Below are 13553 nucleotides of genomic sequence, written 5' to 3' on the forward strand. Positions count from 1 at the left end.
TGGCCTCTACACCAAGGGTCCACCATGGGACTTCATCCTGCTAAAACTGTTTTGGGTCACTCCCTAGCTCCTCCCACCGTCATCTCCTCCCTGGCTCCTCCCTCATCCTTGGTTTTCCCGTCTGCAGCTCTGCGCCCACCTCCAGAGCCCCCATCCTCCCTCCTCTGTTGGATATTGTTTCTTGTTATGGCGTGAGGCCGAGCAGAGAGAGGCTGGTGTAAATGCCAGTGGATATAATGAGTGAACAATTCTTGTTGAGAGTCACGAAAACAGAATACTGACAGTGATGGTCACAAGACAAGCTGAGAACTCAGTGTTCTAGAAAAGGTTCAGTTCGACAGGGGAAACGCTTGTGAAAAAGATGTGCACTCGTACTTCAAATCTTAAAGACGGACAGAAACGGACGAAAAGTTGGACAAAACAAAAGTTGCGATAGTCTTTTCTTCCCAATTATGCTGTATATCCAAGTGAAATGGCTTCTGGAAGAAGAAAAAAAAATGTTGGACGGGACTTGATTTTGTCCAGTTTGCAGTCAGTTGTGGGGGATATTTAGTCCCGCCCTCTGCGAAGACATACGTCATGAAGAGAACAGATGTCGTTTCGAGGGGGAGAGGAGTTTAATGTTTTTGATTTAATCGGTAGTTCACACAAAAATGAAAATGTTGTCATCATTTACTCACCCTCATATTGTTACAAACCAGTATGAGTTTTTTTTGTTCTGTTGAACACAAAAGAAGATATTTTAAAGAATGTTGACGGTAGACGTTTCTTGTTATGGCGTGAGGACACACCTTCTGGGAGGGGGGTGTAATGTCAGGATTATGTTTAGTTTCATTGTCTTCTGTTTAAGTTTCAGTCATGGTTTTCTTTGTCTCTCTCTTACGATAAGTGTGTAAGCTGGGATTTTCTCTTGTTTGGATTACCCTTTTTATTTATTGAGTTAAATAAAGTATCTTGAAGAAGCAAGCAATCTATTTCCTCACCTACTTCATCTTCCTCTGCAACTCTACGTGACACACACGTTTGGAACAGCATAAGTGAGAGAAATGATGACGGAATCTTTTTTTTTGTTGTTGTTGTTTGCAGTGGTGCCGTCGTGGTCAGTGTGTAAAGCAAGGCGATGAAGGTCCCAAGCCAGTGAACGGTCAGTGGTCATCCTGGTCTGGGTGGTCCAGCTGCTCGAGAACCTGTGAGAGTGGAGTGACCTACAGAGAGAGACACTGCAGCAGCCCCAGGTACATTCAGACCTGCAGTCGTGTGAAGGATCAGCCAATAAATGTGGAGTGAGAGGGTCTCCACTAAAGGCTTGTTCATAACAATTTTTGGCATGAAAAACATGCACAACAGGATTTTAAACTAAACAAAACAATGCAAAATTAATTATTTCACAGCAGCTTTGTTTCCTTCCACCTATTTTTATGCACATTTTGGGATAACTCATAAAAATCTGCTTGATGGAAACAACAAGAAATTCTAAAAATGAGCATAAAATCTTTTGCTTTTTTTTTGAGTTTTAGTTTTTTCAGTTATCTGATAAGAAAACATATGCATAAATTACAATGAAAACAAATCTAATAAATTCCTAGATTCGCATTAAAAAATGTATGTGACTTTGTGCGATGGGACAGCATAACTGGACTAACCAGTGGACCGATCTTTTTGAAATGCTGTTTTGGTTGTTCTGAAATACTTGATCAAAGTCTTTTATCAAAGTGGTTCGGTATAATTCCATTTTTTAGAGCTTTCTCCCACGACTGCGTTCCCAAACGTTGTTCATCTGCTCGCTCTAAGACGCAAGCAATGTATTATGTAGGAAAATTATTGTACACAGTGGCGTCTCCTACTTTATTCGCAAATGTTTTATGCAATATTCCAATTTTAAAATAGGTTAAATTCACAACTTTGGATGGAAACATAGCTAGTGAGTCTGATGTATCTAATTACTATGAATCAAATATCAACACTTCTATTCAAAATTCTAAGGTCAGTAAGATTTTTTAAATAAATGAATGTGTTTATTCAACAAGGATGCATTAAATGTATCCAAAGTGACAGTAAAGGCATTTATGATGTTACAAAACGTACTCGGTTACTAACGTAACCTCGGTTCTCTTACGAGAGTATCTCTCGTACTGCGTAATAGCTTACGCTAGGGGAAAAACTCTTTTCCGCGAGATATTGAAGCCAAAAATTATCCTTAATTTTTTATTAATGTAAAACGCTTTGCAGCAGCAAGCAGACATAGGCGAAACAGCTCGGGCGCCTATTGGTTGCTCTGCAGCAAATGCAGCAGCCTATCAAGAGAGACTCTGCGTGACGTAATGACCAATGGGGGCAATTCGCGCCCATATCGTCACGTCCCGCCAGAAGGGGCGTGGTCTCACCCTATAAATATGCTCGTTAGGCTGATACAAGCTGATTTTTATCACTGAAACGAACCAGAGCGTATTCCAAGCACGGCAAGATACGCAGTACTCGTTCCCTCTCTAGAGAGAACCGAGGTTACGTTAGTAACCGAGTACGTTCTCTTACGAGAGTATCTCTCGTACTGCGTAATAGCTTACGCTAGGGGAACACAATGCAACACGCCGTGCGTACAGGGATCCAACACCAAAGTCCCGGGGGCCGAAGCCCAGGGCTCATGTAGTGCATAATCACCATAAACTCACATAGAGTGGAGGAAGAGAGGCTGGAAGCGTCATTCCCTATAAAAAAGCACCCAGCGGGGCTATTATATGACAATAAAACGCGCAGCCAGGGTGAAAGCTTTCAGCCTGATCTGGGTGGCCATACGTGTGTCAACACTCATGGGGCTGCAGTAAACTCAGCATCTGGGCCGCACAGCGGGGCAGATAGCACTGAATTTTAGACCGCCAAAAGCTTAGCTTGTAAGGCGGGTACCTCCAGGTTATAGTATTTTATAAATGTAGACGGCGAGGCCCAGCCCGCGGCCGTACAGATATCTTGCAGGGAAACCCCGCTCGACCATGCCCACGAAGAGGCCACGCCTCTCGTGGAGTGCGCCCTGACACCCAAGGGGCACTGTAGGCCCTTCGCAGAGTAAGCGAGCGCAATTGCATCCACTATCCATCTGGATAGGCTCTGTTTTGAGGCGGCGAGTCCCTTGGAACGCCCGCCAAACAAAACAAAAAGCTGCTCCGTCTGTCTGAAAACAGACGAGCGTGACACATAAGCTCTCAATGCCCTGACGGGGCAAAGGAGACTCGCATCCTCCTCCTCACTGAGAACCGGAAGGGCGGACAGGGAAATTACCTGGGCCCTGAACGGTGTATTGAGGGATTTCGGGACATACCCGTGCTTTGGTTTGAGAATGACCTTCGAGTCATTAGGCCCAAACTCCATACACGACGCGCTTACTGAAAGCGCCTGTAAGTCCCCTATGCGCTTCACTGAAGCGAGAGCCATGAGAAACACTGTTTTGAACGACAGGTGTTTCATGTCCACCAGCTGGATTGGCTCGAACGGGGCGCCTTTCATGGCCTCCAGGACCGTGGAAAGGTCCCACGTCGGGACTGAAGGGGGCCTGGGAGGGTTCAGCCTCCGAGCTCCCCTAAGGAAACGCACGACTAAGTCGTTTTTCCCCAGCGACTGGCCAGACGTTTTGCAAACGTTGCTATGGCCGCCACATATACTTTGAGCGTGGATGGGGTCCTGCCCTTATCCAGTAGCTCTTGAAGGAAGGAAAGCACTTCCGAAACCCCGCATTCCACAGGTGAAAAGCTCTGGGCTTGACACCATGCAGAGAAAACAGACCATTTCGAGGAGTAGAGCCGCCTGGTAGACGGAGCTCTAGCCTGCGCGATCGTGTTTAACACTCCTTCTGGGAGGCTAGCGGGTACCCGTTGATGGCCCATGCGTGCAGGGACCACAACTCCGGGCGAGGGTGCCAAATCGAGCCCTCCGCCTGAGAGAGGAGGTCTCTCCTCAATGGTACAGGCCATGGGGCAGTGCTGGTCAGCTGCATCAGGGCAGGGAACCACGTCTGGTTTGTCCAGAGCGGAGCTACGAGCAGCACTGGGCATCCGTTCTCCCTGATTCGTTCCAACACCTGAGGCAGGAGCGAGACAGGAGGAAAAGCATATAGGGGGCAGCGGGGCCAAACATGAGCCAGCGCGTCCTTGCTTTTCGAGAAAAACTCCGGGCAATGAGCGTTTTCGTGGGACGCGAATAGGTCCACCTGTGCTCTGCCGAACGTTTTCCACAGCAGCTGGACCGTCTGCGGGTGCAGCGACCATTCCCCTGCTGGAACATTGTTCCTGGACAGTCTGTCTGGTCCCACATTCAGGTGACCAGGCACGTGCGCTGCTCTCAGTGAGAGCAGGTTGTGCTGAGCCCAGACCAGGAGGCGTTCCGTCAGCCTGTGAAGGTTTCGTGACCTGACGCCGCCCTGGCGATTTATGTATGCCACCACTGACATGTTGTCCGACCGGACCAAGACGTGGTGGCCTGTTACCTGGGGACAAAAACGCCGTAGCGCTTTGTCGACTGCTATCATCTCCAAGCAGTTTATGTGAAGGAGCTTTTCCCGTTCTGACCACAGGCCAGCTAGCGGTCTGCCCTCGAGCAGCGCTCCCCACCCCGAGGTGGAGGCGTCCGTAGACACCACCTTCACACTCGAAGCGGTCCCCAGACTCACACCTGACTGATACCAGTCGGTTATTTTCCAAGGTTCCAGAGCTGAAACACACTGAAGGTCGACCCTGAGGCGAAACAGACCAGCTGTGCATGCCCTGGGTGGAACCCGCGCTTTCAGCCACATCTGCAGTGGGCGCATGCGCAGCAAGCCCAACTGGAGTACAGAGGCCGCTGAGGCCATCAGCCCCAGCATTTTCTGAAACCTTTTGAGCGGAACTATCGCGCCGTGGCGGAAGGATTTCGCGCCGCGCTGAATATTTAGCCCGCGCTCTGGTGACAGGCGTGCTGTCATGGACAGCGAGTCCAACACGGTTCCCAGAAAGGAAATTTTCTGACTGGGAGACAGTGAGCTCTTCGCCCAATTGACTGTGAGGCCCAGCTCCTCGAGGTGCTCGAGTAATGCGGCCCTGTGTTCTATGAGCTCCGATCGTGATCGAGCTAGAATCAGCCAATCGTCCAAGTAGTTCAGGACTCGCATGCCCTGAAGTCTCAGGGGTGCGAGCGCCGCTTCCATGCACTTCGTAAATGTACGTGGTGCTAGGGACAGGCCGAACGGCAGGACTGTGTATTGATATGCCTGGCCCTCGAAAGCGAATCTCAAGAATCGCCTGTGATGGGACGCCATTTGTATTTGGAAATAGGCGTCTTTCAGATCTATTGACATAAACCAGTCCCCGTGGCGCACTTGCGCGAGGATTTTCCTGGTCGTAAGCATTCTGAACTGGCGCTTCACAAGCGCTCTGTTCAGCTGTCGCAGATCTAAAATGGGTCTGAGACCTCCATCTTTTTTCGGTACCAGAAAATATCTGCTGTGTAGGCCCCCTTTGCTCTGAGCTTGAGATAAAGGTTCTATAGCACCTTTGCTCAGTAGTTTCGCTATCTCGGCTCGAAGTAGATGAGATACTTCGTTTTCCACCGTCGTCTCGACGCGCGCTGTATAACGGCAGGGACGTCGAGCGAACTGTAGCGAATAGCCTCTATTTATAGTGTTCAGCACCCATTCTGATACCCCAGGAAGCTGTGCCCACACTTTCGCGTGAATAGCTAGGGGTAGAATGAGATCTGGGCTCTGGCCGAGACATAGTGACGGCAAGAGAGCTCCGGCGTGCTGTAACGCAGACACTGTGTTTACAGTGTGTGAGGCGGGGGGCGCGCCGATCGCGGCGGGCAGCCTGGCCGCGCTCAAAACCCTTATAGCAGTTTGCTGAGGGAGAGAGAGCGGGGCGAGCCCCGTGGGGCTTAACATGTCTGTGAGTGAATGTGGGCGCAGGACAGCGGGCACATTTACTGCACTGAAAAACACCGTCGGCCTGAGCTGACTGAATGCGTGTTGGTTTCGTTTTCACAGAACCCGTGGGACATGTGGTGTGTAGTGTTTGTGGGCACTGAGACGTAGGCACATTCACTACATTTAGTGCACAATCGACATGAGGCGATTTTGTTTGTGCGAGCCCTGCATTTTTGCGGGCTGTGTTTGTGTGTAGAAATGAGCCCTGGGTTGTAGGCATTTTCAATACACTCATAACACCATCGGCTGTGGCCGGAATACCAGAAAATACACCATTTATGTGATTTATCTGGGTCGCCGTGGGAACAGCATTTGTGTGCAGGCAAGCGGGCATGGTACTGGCTTGCTTACTGCAAAATACACTGGAACAGTCACATTTTCTGGAACTGAACGAGCGAAAATTTCAGTGGAAGTCTGGCCACGGCGAGACTGAAACACCGTCGATTTCCTAGGAGGCTAGGAAGACTTGTGTTGGTTTCGTTTTCCAGAAACCGTGGTAGTGTTTGTGGGCACTGGGTTGTGGGCACATTTACTACATTTAATGCACAATTGACATGCGTCGATTTCATTTGTGCGAGCCCTGTACTGTGGCGGGCTGTGTTTGTGTGTAGAAATGAACACTGGGCTGTGAGCATTTTATTACACTTATAACACCATCGGCTGTGGCCGGAAAACCAGAAATACAATGATTGCATGATTTTTCTGGGTCACCGTGGAAACGGCCTTTATGTGCAGGCAAGCGGGCCGTGGTACCAGCTTGTTTACTGCAAAATACACTGGAACAGTCGCATTTTCTGGAACTGAACGAGCGAAAAGTTTTTGGTGGAAGTCTGGCCGCGGCGAGACTAAATTTTTATCTGCTGCGAGAGCCGGGATCGAACACGGGTCTCTCGCGTGAAAGCTTCGGGTTCCGCCACTGGGCCACAGGGAGAACTACACTAGCGCAAGCAGATAAGAGAGCGTCATCACAGTTTTGTGTGTGTCGGCGTTTGTATGCAGGTGTGCGTGTTATACAACAGGCTCATTGCTGCAATAATGACATTTTCAGCCGCTCAAACTAGGAGCCGAGAAATGTTTAAGAAATGGAAGCTTTAGCGTTAAGTTCTGCCAGGAAGACTCAATTGCTACGTCACTTATTACCTTCTCATCTATCCAATCGTGTCTAATACTTGCGGTATAAAAGACCAGTACTTACACATGTTTGAGTTCGCAGATGCTGACGCTTTCATTCACCTCCATCCTCCCCACCACCACCAGGATGGTCCCTTCCCCTCCATCCTCCCCACCACCACCACCAGGATGGTCCCTTCCCCTCCATCCTCCCCACCACCACCACCAGGATGGCCCCTTCCTATACCTCACAGGGGGTCGGCTGCGCCCCTGCCTTCGTCTTCAGGCAGGAAATGCAGAGTCCGGACCCTCGGATTGTGAGCTATGGACGGGGCCTACGCCAAAGAACTTTATTGCTTGCTGGGCTATCAATAAATGTATTTATTGTTACAGTATTTATTCTCCCGAGTCTTTCTGGTAGAAATGGAGATTAGTCCGGCCTCGGTGGGGACTAAAACACACTCTTTTCTCATTTGCCGGTGACGCACGCCCATGGGGGGCGGGGTAGATTTCTTATAACGTAAAGAAAGCTAGCCGCGGTTTTAGGGCTTGCGGTCTTGATGCTGGCCCGTTTCCTTGACGACTCGCAGACAGAAGGCGGAGGTCCACAGAGCTCGCCTGTTGCGCGGCGGTTGCGCGGGCGCTTCCCAATCGAGGCCGATGCTTTCCACGGCCTGAGAGAGCAGACGCATCAGCTCAGTCTCAATGCCGGCTCTCTTACCAGTGGTCTGGCGGGAAACGCTAGCGGAGGGGAGGTCCACGGAGCTCGCCCAATCCTCGCTATCGGATGCCAGAAGAGAACACGCCTCGGTGGGTTTGTCAAACTCGTGGATGGACGCGGCGGCAGGCGGCGGCCGTTGTCCGTCAGTGAGCGACTCGAGCGAAGCCGGCGAAGCTGGCGGGCGAACCGGCGAGCTTTGGCGGGCTGGAGAAAGCTCGGGAGCGCGCTGGGCGCGGCGCTTCTTGCGGCGTGGCACCACGGCGGGCTGCGGTGAAGGCTCGGAGAATGATGCCAGGCGAGTCCTCAGAGTCACCATGGGCAAAAGCTCGCAATGAGGGCATCCGCCGTCAGCGAGCGCGAGAGCCGCGTGATCCTCACCCAGGCAGGAAACACAGATGACGTGCCGGTCTCCATCGCTGAGCGGGGCGCGGCACGAGCCACAGGAAGGCATCTTTAAAAAGACGCAGCTCTTTTTGTGAGAGAAGTGTGAGTCGCGTCAAGTAAGCGAGCAAACACTCTCAACAGAGTAAATACACACAGAGTATGAAAGGATATAGAACGCCGGAAAGCGCAGCAGGTACGGCAGTTGAAGGCGGCGAGGCCAGCGACTCCAGAGCTCGTCCCGCTGAAAGGCTTGCTTCGACGGCGCGGCTTCTCACTCCGGATCCAGCGATGCGTGTGCTTCGCTGAAGAGGTAAAAATCAGCTTGTATCAGCCTAACGAGCATATTTATAGGGTGAGACCACGCCCCTTCTGGCGGGACGTGACGATATGGGCGCGAATTGCCCCCATTGGTCATTACGTCACGCAGAGTCTCTCTCGATAGGTTGCTGCATTTGCTGCAGAGCAACCAATAGGCGCGCGAGCTGTTTCGCCTATGTCTGCTTGCTGCTGCAAAGCGTTTTACATTAAAAAAAAATTAAGGATAATTTTTGGCTTCAATATCTCGCGGAAAAGAGTTTTTCCCCTAGCGTAAGCTATTACGCAGTACGAGAGATACTCTCGTAAGAGAACATAAATGCTGTTCTTCTGAATTTTCTATTCATCAAAGAATTGTGAAAAAAATGTGACACTGAAGACTGGAAGAATGATGCTGAAAATTCAGTTTTGCCATCACAGGAATAAATAACATTTTAAAATATATTCAAATGGAAAACAGCTGTTTTAAATTGTAATAATATTTCACAATATTGCTGTTTTTACTGTATTTTTGATCAAATAAATGCAGCCTCGGTGAGTATAAAAACTTCTTTCGAAAACATTTTAAAATCGTACAGATTTGAGATTTCTGAACAGTAGTGTACATTTTTAATCTAGGCTGATTTAAAAAAAAAATTGATTAGATGTAGCAAATTTCATTTATGTGTCCAGTATTTAATTATTTATTTAAGTTTTGTAGCAAGAGTTTTGCTCTATAATAGTCTGTTCTCATGGCAATCGCAGAACTCTTCAGAAGTGTCAGCTTTAATTTCTCTCATCTTTCACCTGAGCCTTAGATTTCATGAAACTCAGAAACAGGGTTTCAACAGAATCGGAGACAGTGGGATACATTGGATCAATCTCTTATGAATTAAGTCCTACGTGATTTTTAATTTCCCACAAGCAGGAACATAATAAGCACTGCTGCATGGAAAATTGCTAGCATTGTAAGTGGGTTTGATTCTTGCTCTGATAATTGTTTGTCTTGTTTGTGATATGTTGCTTTATGCACTGCTGCACTTTATATACAAAAACTTTCCTCCGCAGAAATGTAATTTTAAGCGTCAAGAAAACTGATTCCTTGTCAATGTAGAATGACATCTTAATTTTATTGGCAATGCATCTCATTACTACAACAAACATTACAGCCACTTGGCAACCAAGAGTGATGAAGTTGCTGTCAGCTCTAACAGCCCATCACTTAAATCATGATGTGTCTCATCCTAGTTCTGTCTCATGATCGGTTTTCTTCCCTGTCTTTTCTTCTCTCTCAGGCCAATGTATGGCGGCAGGTTTTGCGAGGGCTCGTCTCGCTCTTATAAACTGTGTAACACTGCTGACTGTCCTCAGAACGCCATAGACTTCAGAGCTGCTCAGTGTGCCGAGTTCAATAGCAAGCCCTTCCGAGGATGGTACTACAAGTGGAAACCCTACACACGTGTGGACGGTTGGTCTAAACATGTATTTTTATTTTTGGTTGAGGGGATACTAGTACAAAATAAATATTCTAAAATGTGTTTGAAATACATTTATGATATGCTAAGTATACTACAAATACATTTACAGATTTATTTACTTAATATAAATACTCTGAAATTGTACTTTTAGTATATTATATTGGTATAATTAAAGTCTGCCAAATTGGAACAACTAATTTTGTACTTAATGCACTTTAAGAATCCTGAAGTCCTAAAGATATACTTAAGTATATTTGATTGTGTTAAAGAGGAACTATTGCAAGTATACTTTAGATACACTTTAAATATCTTGCACTTAAAGAAGGATATTACACAGAGATCATACTGTAACTAGGTTAGATGTTGTGGGAAGAAGGAGGCGGGAACCGGCGAACATTCAACAAACTTTAATACAAAAAATAAAACCAATACAAAAAAAAAAAGTAAAAGACAGCAGCCCCTCATGGACGACTGCGGTCACATAAAAATAAAACATAAACATCAAATAAAATAGTCCAGGCCTGGCCTCTCTCATTCTTCACTGTCGTCGCTCCTCCTTTTATGCTTCCACTCCTCCAGCCCTCGGCCTCGTCCTGCTCGCCACACTTACTATCCTTATTAGTAATGATATTAAAAGACAATTTAGGCTTAATATTAAGAAATGTGCACTGTGCAATAAGGAAGTACTCCAAATAAAGTTTAATTATAATATTTATCAAAAAGTCTCAAGTGATATGTCAGTAAATATGTTAATGGATTTGTAGTATACTTAGTATGAAATAAATGCATTTTAAATACATTTTGGTATAGGTTTTATTCACTAGGCGATGTATAAAAGAAATGAGCCGGTGCATTTGGCACAATTCTGGATGAAAACATTATTTATGAAGTTAGACTGAAGTGAAGTATGTTCATGATATTCTTTCACATTTTGTTTCTGTTACTCCTCCAACATGTAAATAAATGTGTCTTCTTTCCACCACACAATAAATTCTACGCATTTACGCACCAAAAAGAACATTAATGTCTATGGAGTGAAAGAGGTTTTCACCTCCCAAAGTCATGACGTTCTATATGGTCCTTTAGAAATGATTACAGTCATTCATCTTCTTGCAAATATGACTGGAATCTCTATTTTAAATTAGCTATTTAGCACAAAGTATCTTAAGATGGAGAGAGTTGGTTCGGATTCTACCACCGATCAGATGTATTTCAAGCCATTTCATAGTTTTTCTATGTGCTTTGGGTCATTGTTGTGCTGAAAAGATCTTCACGTTGGGTGAATGAGCAAGTTCTCATTAAGGGTCTTTCTGTATTTGTATCTGTATCCATGTTTTCCTTAATGGCAACAAGCTTTTCAGTTCCTCCTGAAAAGCAACCCCAATGCATGATGCTGCCGTCTAATTCCATCCATGATGACTTTGCCGCTTAGAAAATGTTGCTGGTTAAACATTTTTATTGGTTCTGGAACCACATGTCTAATCAACAATTCAGATTTTAGATAGAGGGTTAGGATTAATGTTAGAGTTTAGACTGGGAATGGGGCTTCTTATTGACCAGGTATTTCCCTCTGATTTTAAAGTAAGTTAATGGTGGGGGATTGGGTTATTATGACAGCATTCATAGCATTCAGATACAGAGCTTTGACAGTCTTTCTATAATCATTTCCAGATGTTTTCCAACTTAATCTCCTTAAGTTCATTGGGCTTGATTAGTTGTGAGACTCACCCGAGTCAGTGCTATTTGGTGTGCTATCAGACAACTGAACACAGATGGATTTGAAACCAACTCAGTTGTAGCTGGTTAATGTACTTTGTGTGATTTTAGAGTTAAATTTCTAGTGTGATTGAATAGTTGACTGGTAAACCCTACATTATGGGAACAACATGTTTTTAGGCTTATAAATCGTACTAAGTGATGTTTTTTTTTTATGTAAAATGCAGAAAGCTTACTGTGATGGGTAGGGTTAGTGTAAGGGGATAGAATATACAGTTTGTACAGTATAAAAAACATGGAAATTTATATGAAAATTCTCTGTTAAGATATAAAAACAAGTGTGTGTGTGTGTGTTGTTCCAGATCAAGACGTGTGTAAGCTGTACTGCTTCGCTGAAGGTTACGACTTCTTCTTCGCCCTCTCCAGTAAAGTCAGGGATGGGACGCTCTGCACACAGGACAGCGCCGATGTCTGCATTGACGGCATTTGTGAGGTAATGTACAATATTCACAATTTAGTATTTGTGACACTGTATAACCTGAGGTCTTTAGTAATTTTCTCTGTTGATATTATAACTGTAGATACTGTCTGGCCTTAATCCAGTTACTGGCAAATAAATGAGTAATGTACTTTAATAGTAGAGTAACTCTCAGCTGTTTTGAATGCAAAACATTCTTCACTCAGGCTTGTTCTATTCTCTATCCAGTGGTTTGATCTGAGTTGTAACACATGGCTACTATAATAAAAGCATCCCTGTTGTGCTTTAGGGGGGTTTTCTCTGGTAATGGACTACTGACACAGTTGTGCGTTACCATCAGAGCCAGAGTTTTTTAAGAGGGATCATCTGTAGTGAATTCTCACAGTGCTTGGTTTTATGTTTTCTTCTGCTGTGGAAATCCCTGCATTTCATTCCAGTGTAGTACAGAGAACTGAAAAAAAAAGGTATTTCTGGAGAGTCTCTGCTCATGAACACACATCAGTTTCATATTTCTTGTTTGGATGTTTGTAGCGAGAGAGCCAGCAACAATTCTGTTCCATTACATTTGACTTCAGCGCCTGCATTTCACTGACAACATTTCAGATCCGCTGTTATATTAAAAGAGCAATTGTGGTAATTTGAAATAGTGACACATTGCAGTGGACCAGAACAATTGTAGTTCAGCGGATTTAGTTTAAACAAGCAATAATGATGAATAATCTGAGTCATTTGTCATTTCATGTTTTAGATTATACATGAGTCGATGACTAAGTAGTGTGCACTGAAAACATCACAGAAAGAATATTTGTACACATGAACATACAAAAGAACTATTTAGCTGAGAGCATTTGATCTCTGTGTATTTCATACATGAACTCATCACCCTTTTGTGATTCTTTATATTATCTTTGCAGTTGGAAGCATCTTGTACTTCTTTCTTAATACACCATGTTTACATTTGAGCATGTGTCTGATAAACCTGTATTTACCTGATGGTCGCAGGCACAGGTGCAGGTTTATTCTCACCCACTGTGTAATTATTATAAGTTCGATTTGATTTGGACATGACAGAAAGGGCTGATATCTGTGAGTTGTTTTTTTATAACAAATCCACACTTTTCCACCAGTTTGACCCATTCGGTTTGACCCAACTACCATAGTACAATGCATCCTTTGGAGAAACTAACCAACTCCAAAGCCGTAGTAACATTATCGCACCTATGTCATTTGAACCGCATTGGTTCAAGAATAAAGGACTGTCGATAATGACATCATGCGACAAATGGAGGAGTAATTGTAACGAACGTAGGCCTGTAAGAACTGTGCATGTAAACCTCACTCCCCTGGGCTAAAGAGGCGTGCTAGCAACTGACACTAGATGCTGCGGTCTTTAGCATCCTTGTTAGCGCACCAGATAACCCGGTTTGA

General features: G+C 45.6%; 1 protein-coding gene across 1 annotated transcript in view; it reads left to right on the top strand.

Moving 5' to 3' along the window:
• LOC130090521 (A disintegrin and metalloproteinase with thrombospondin motifs 16) overlaps positions 1–13553 on the top strand; it is a 154801-nt gene that overhangs the window by 86708 nt on the left and 54540 nt on the right. The window contains exons 12-14 of the mRNA XM_056257932.1: positions 1087–1235; positions 9749–9921; positions 12010–12140. Coding sequence (XP_056113907.1) covers positions 1087–1235; positions 9749–9921; positions 12010–12140 — 453 coding nt within the window. The remainder of the gene's footprint in view (positions 1–1086; positions 1236–9748; positions 9922–12009; positions 12141–13553) is intronic.

This window comes from Rhinichthys klamathensis, unplaced genomic scaffold (genome assembly GCF_029890125.1).
Source record: "Rhinichthys klamathensis goyatoka isolate OS25496 unplaced genomic scaffold, OSU_Roscu_1.1 h1tg000006l_1, whole genome shotgun sequence".
Taxonomy (NCBI): Eukaryota; Metazoa; Chordata; class Actinopteri; order Cypriniformes; family Leuciscidae; genus Rhinichthys; species Rhinichthys klamathensis.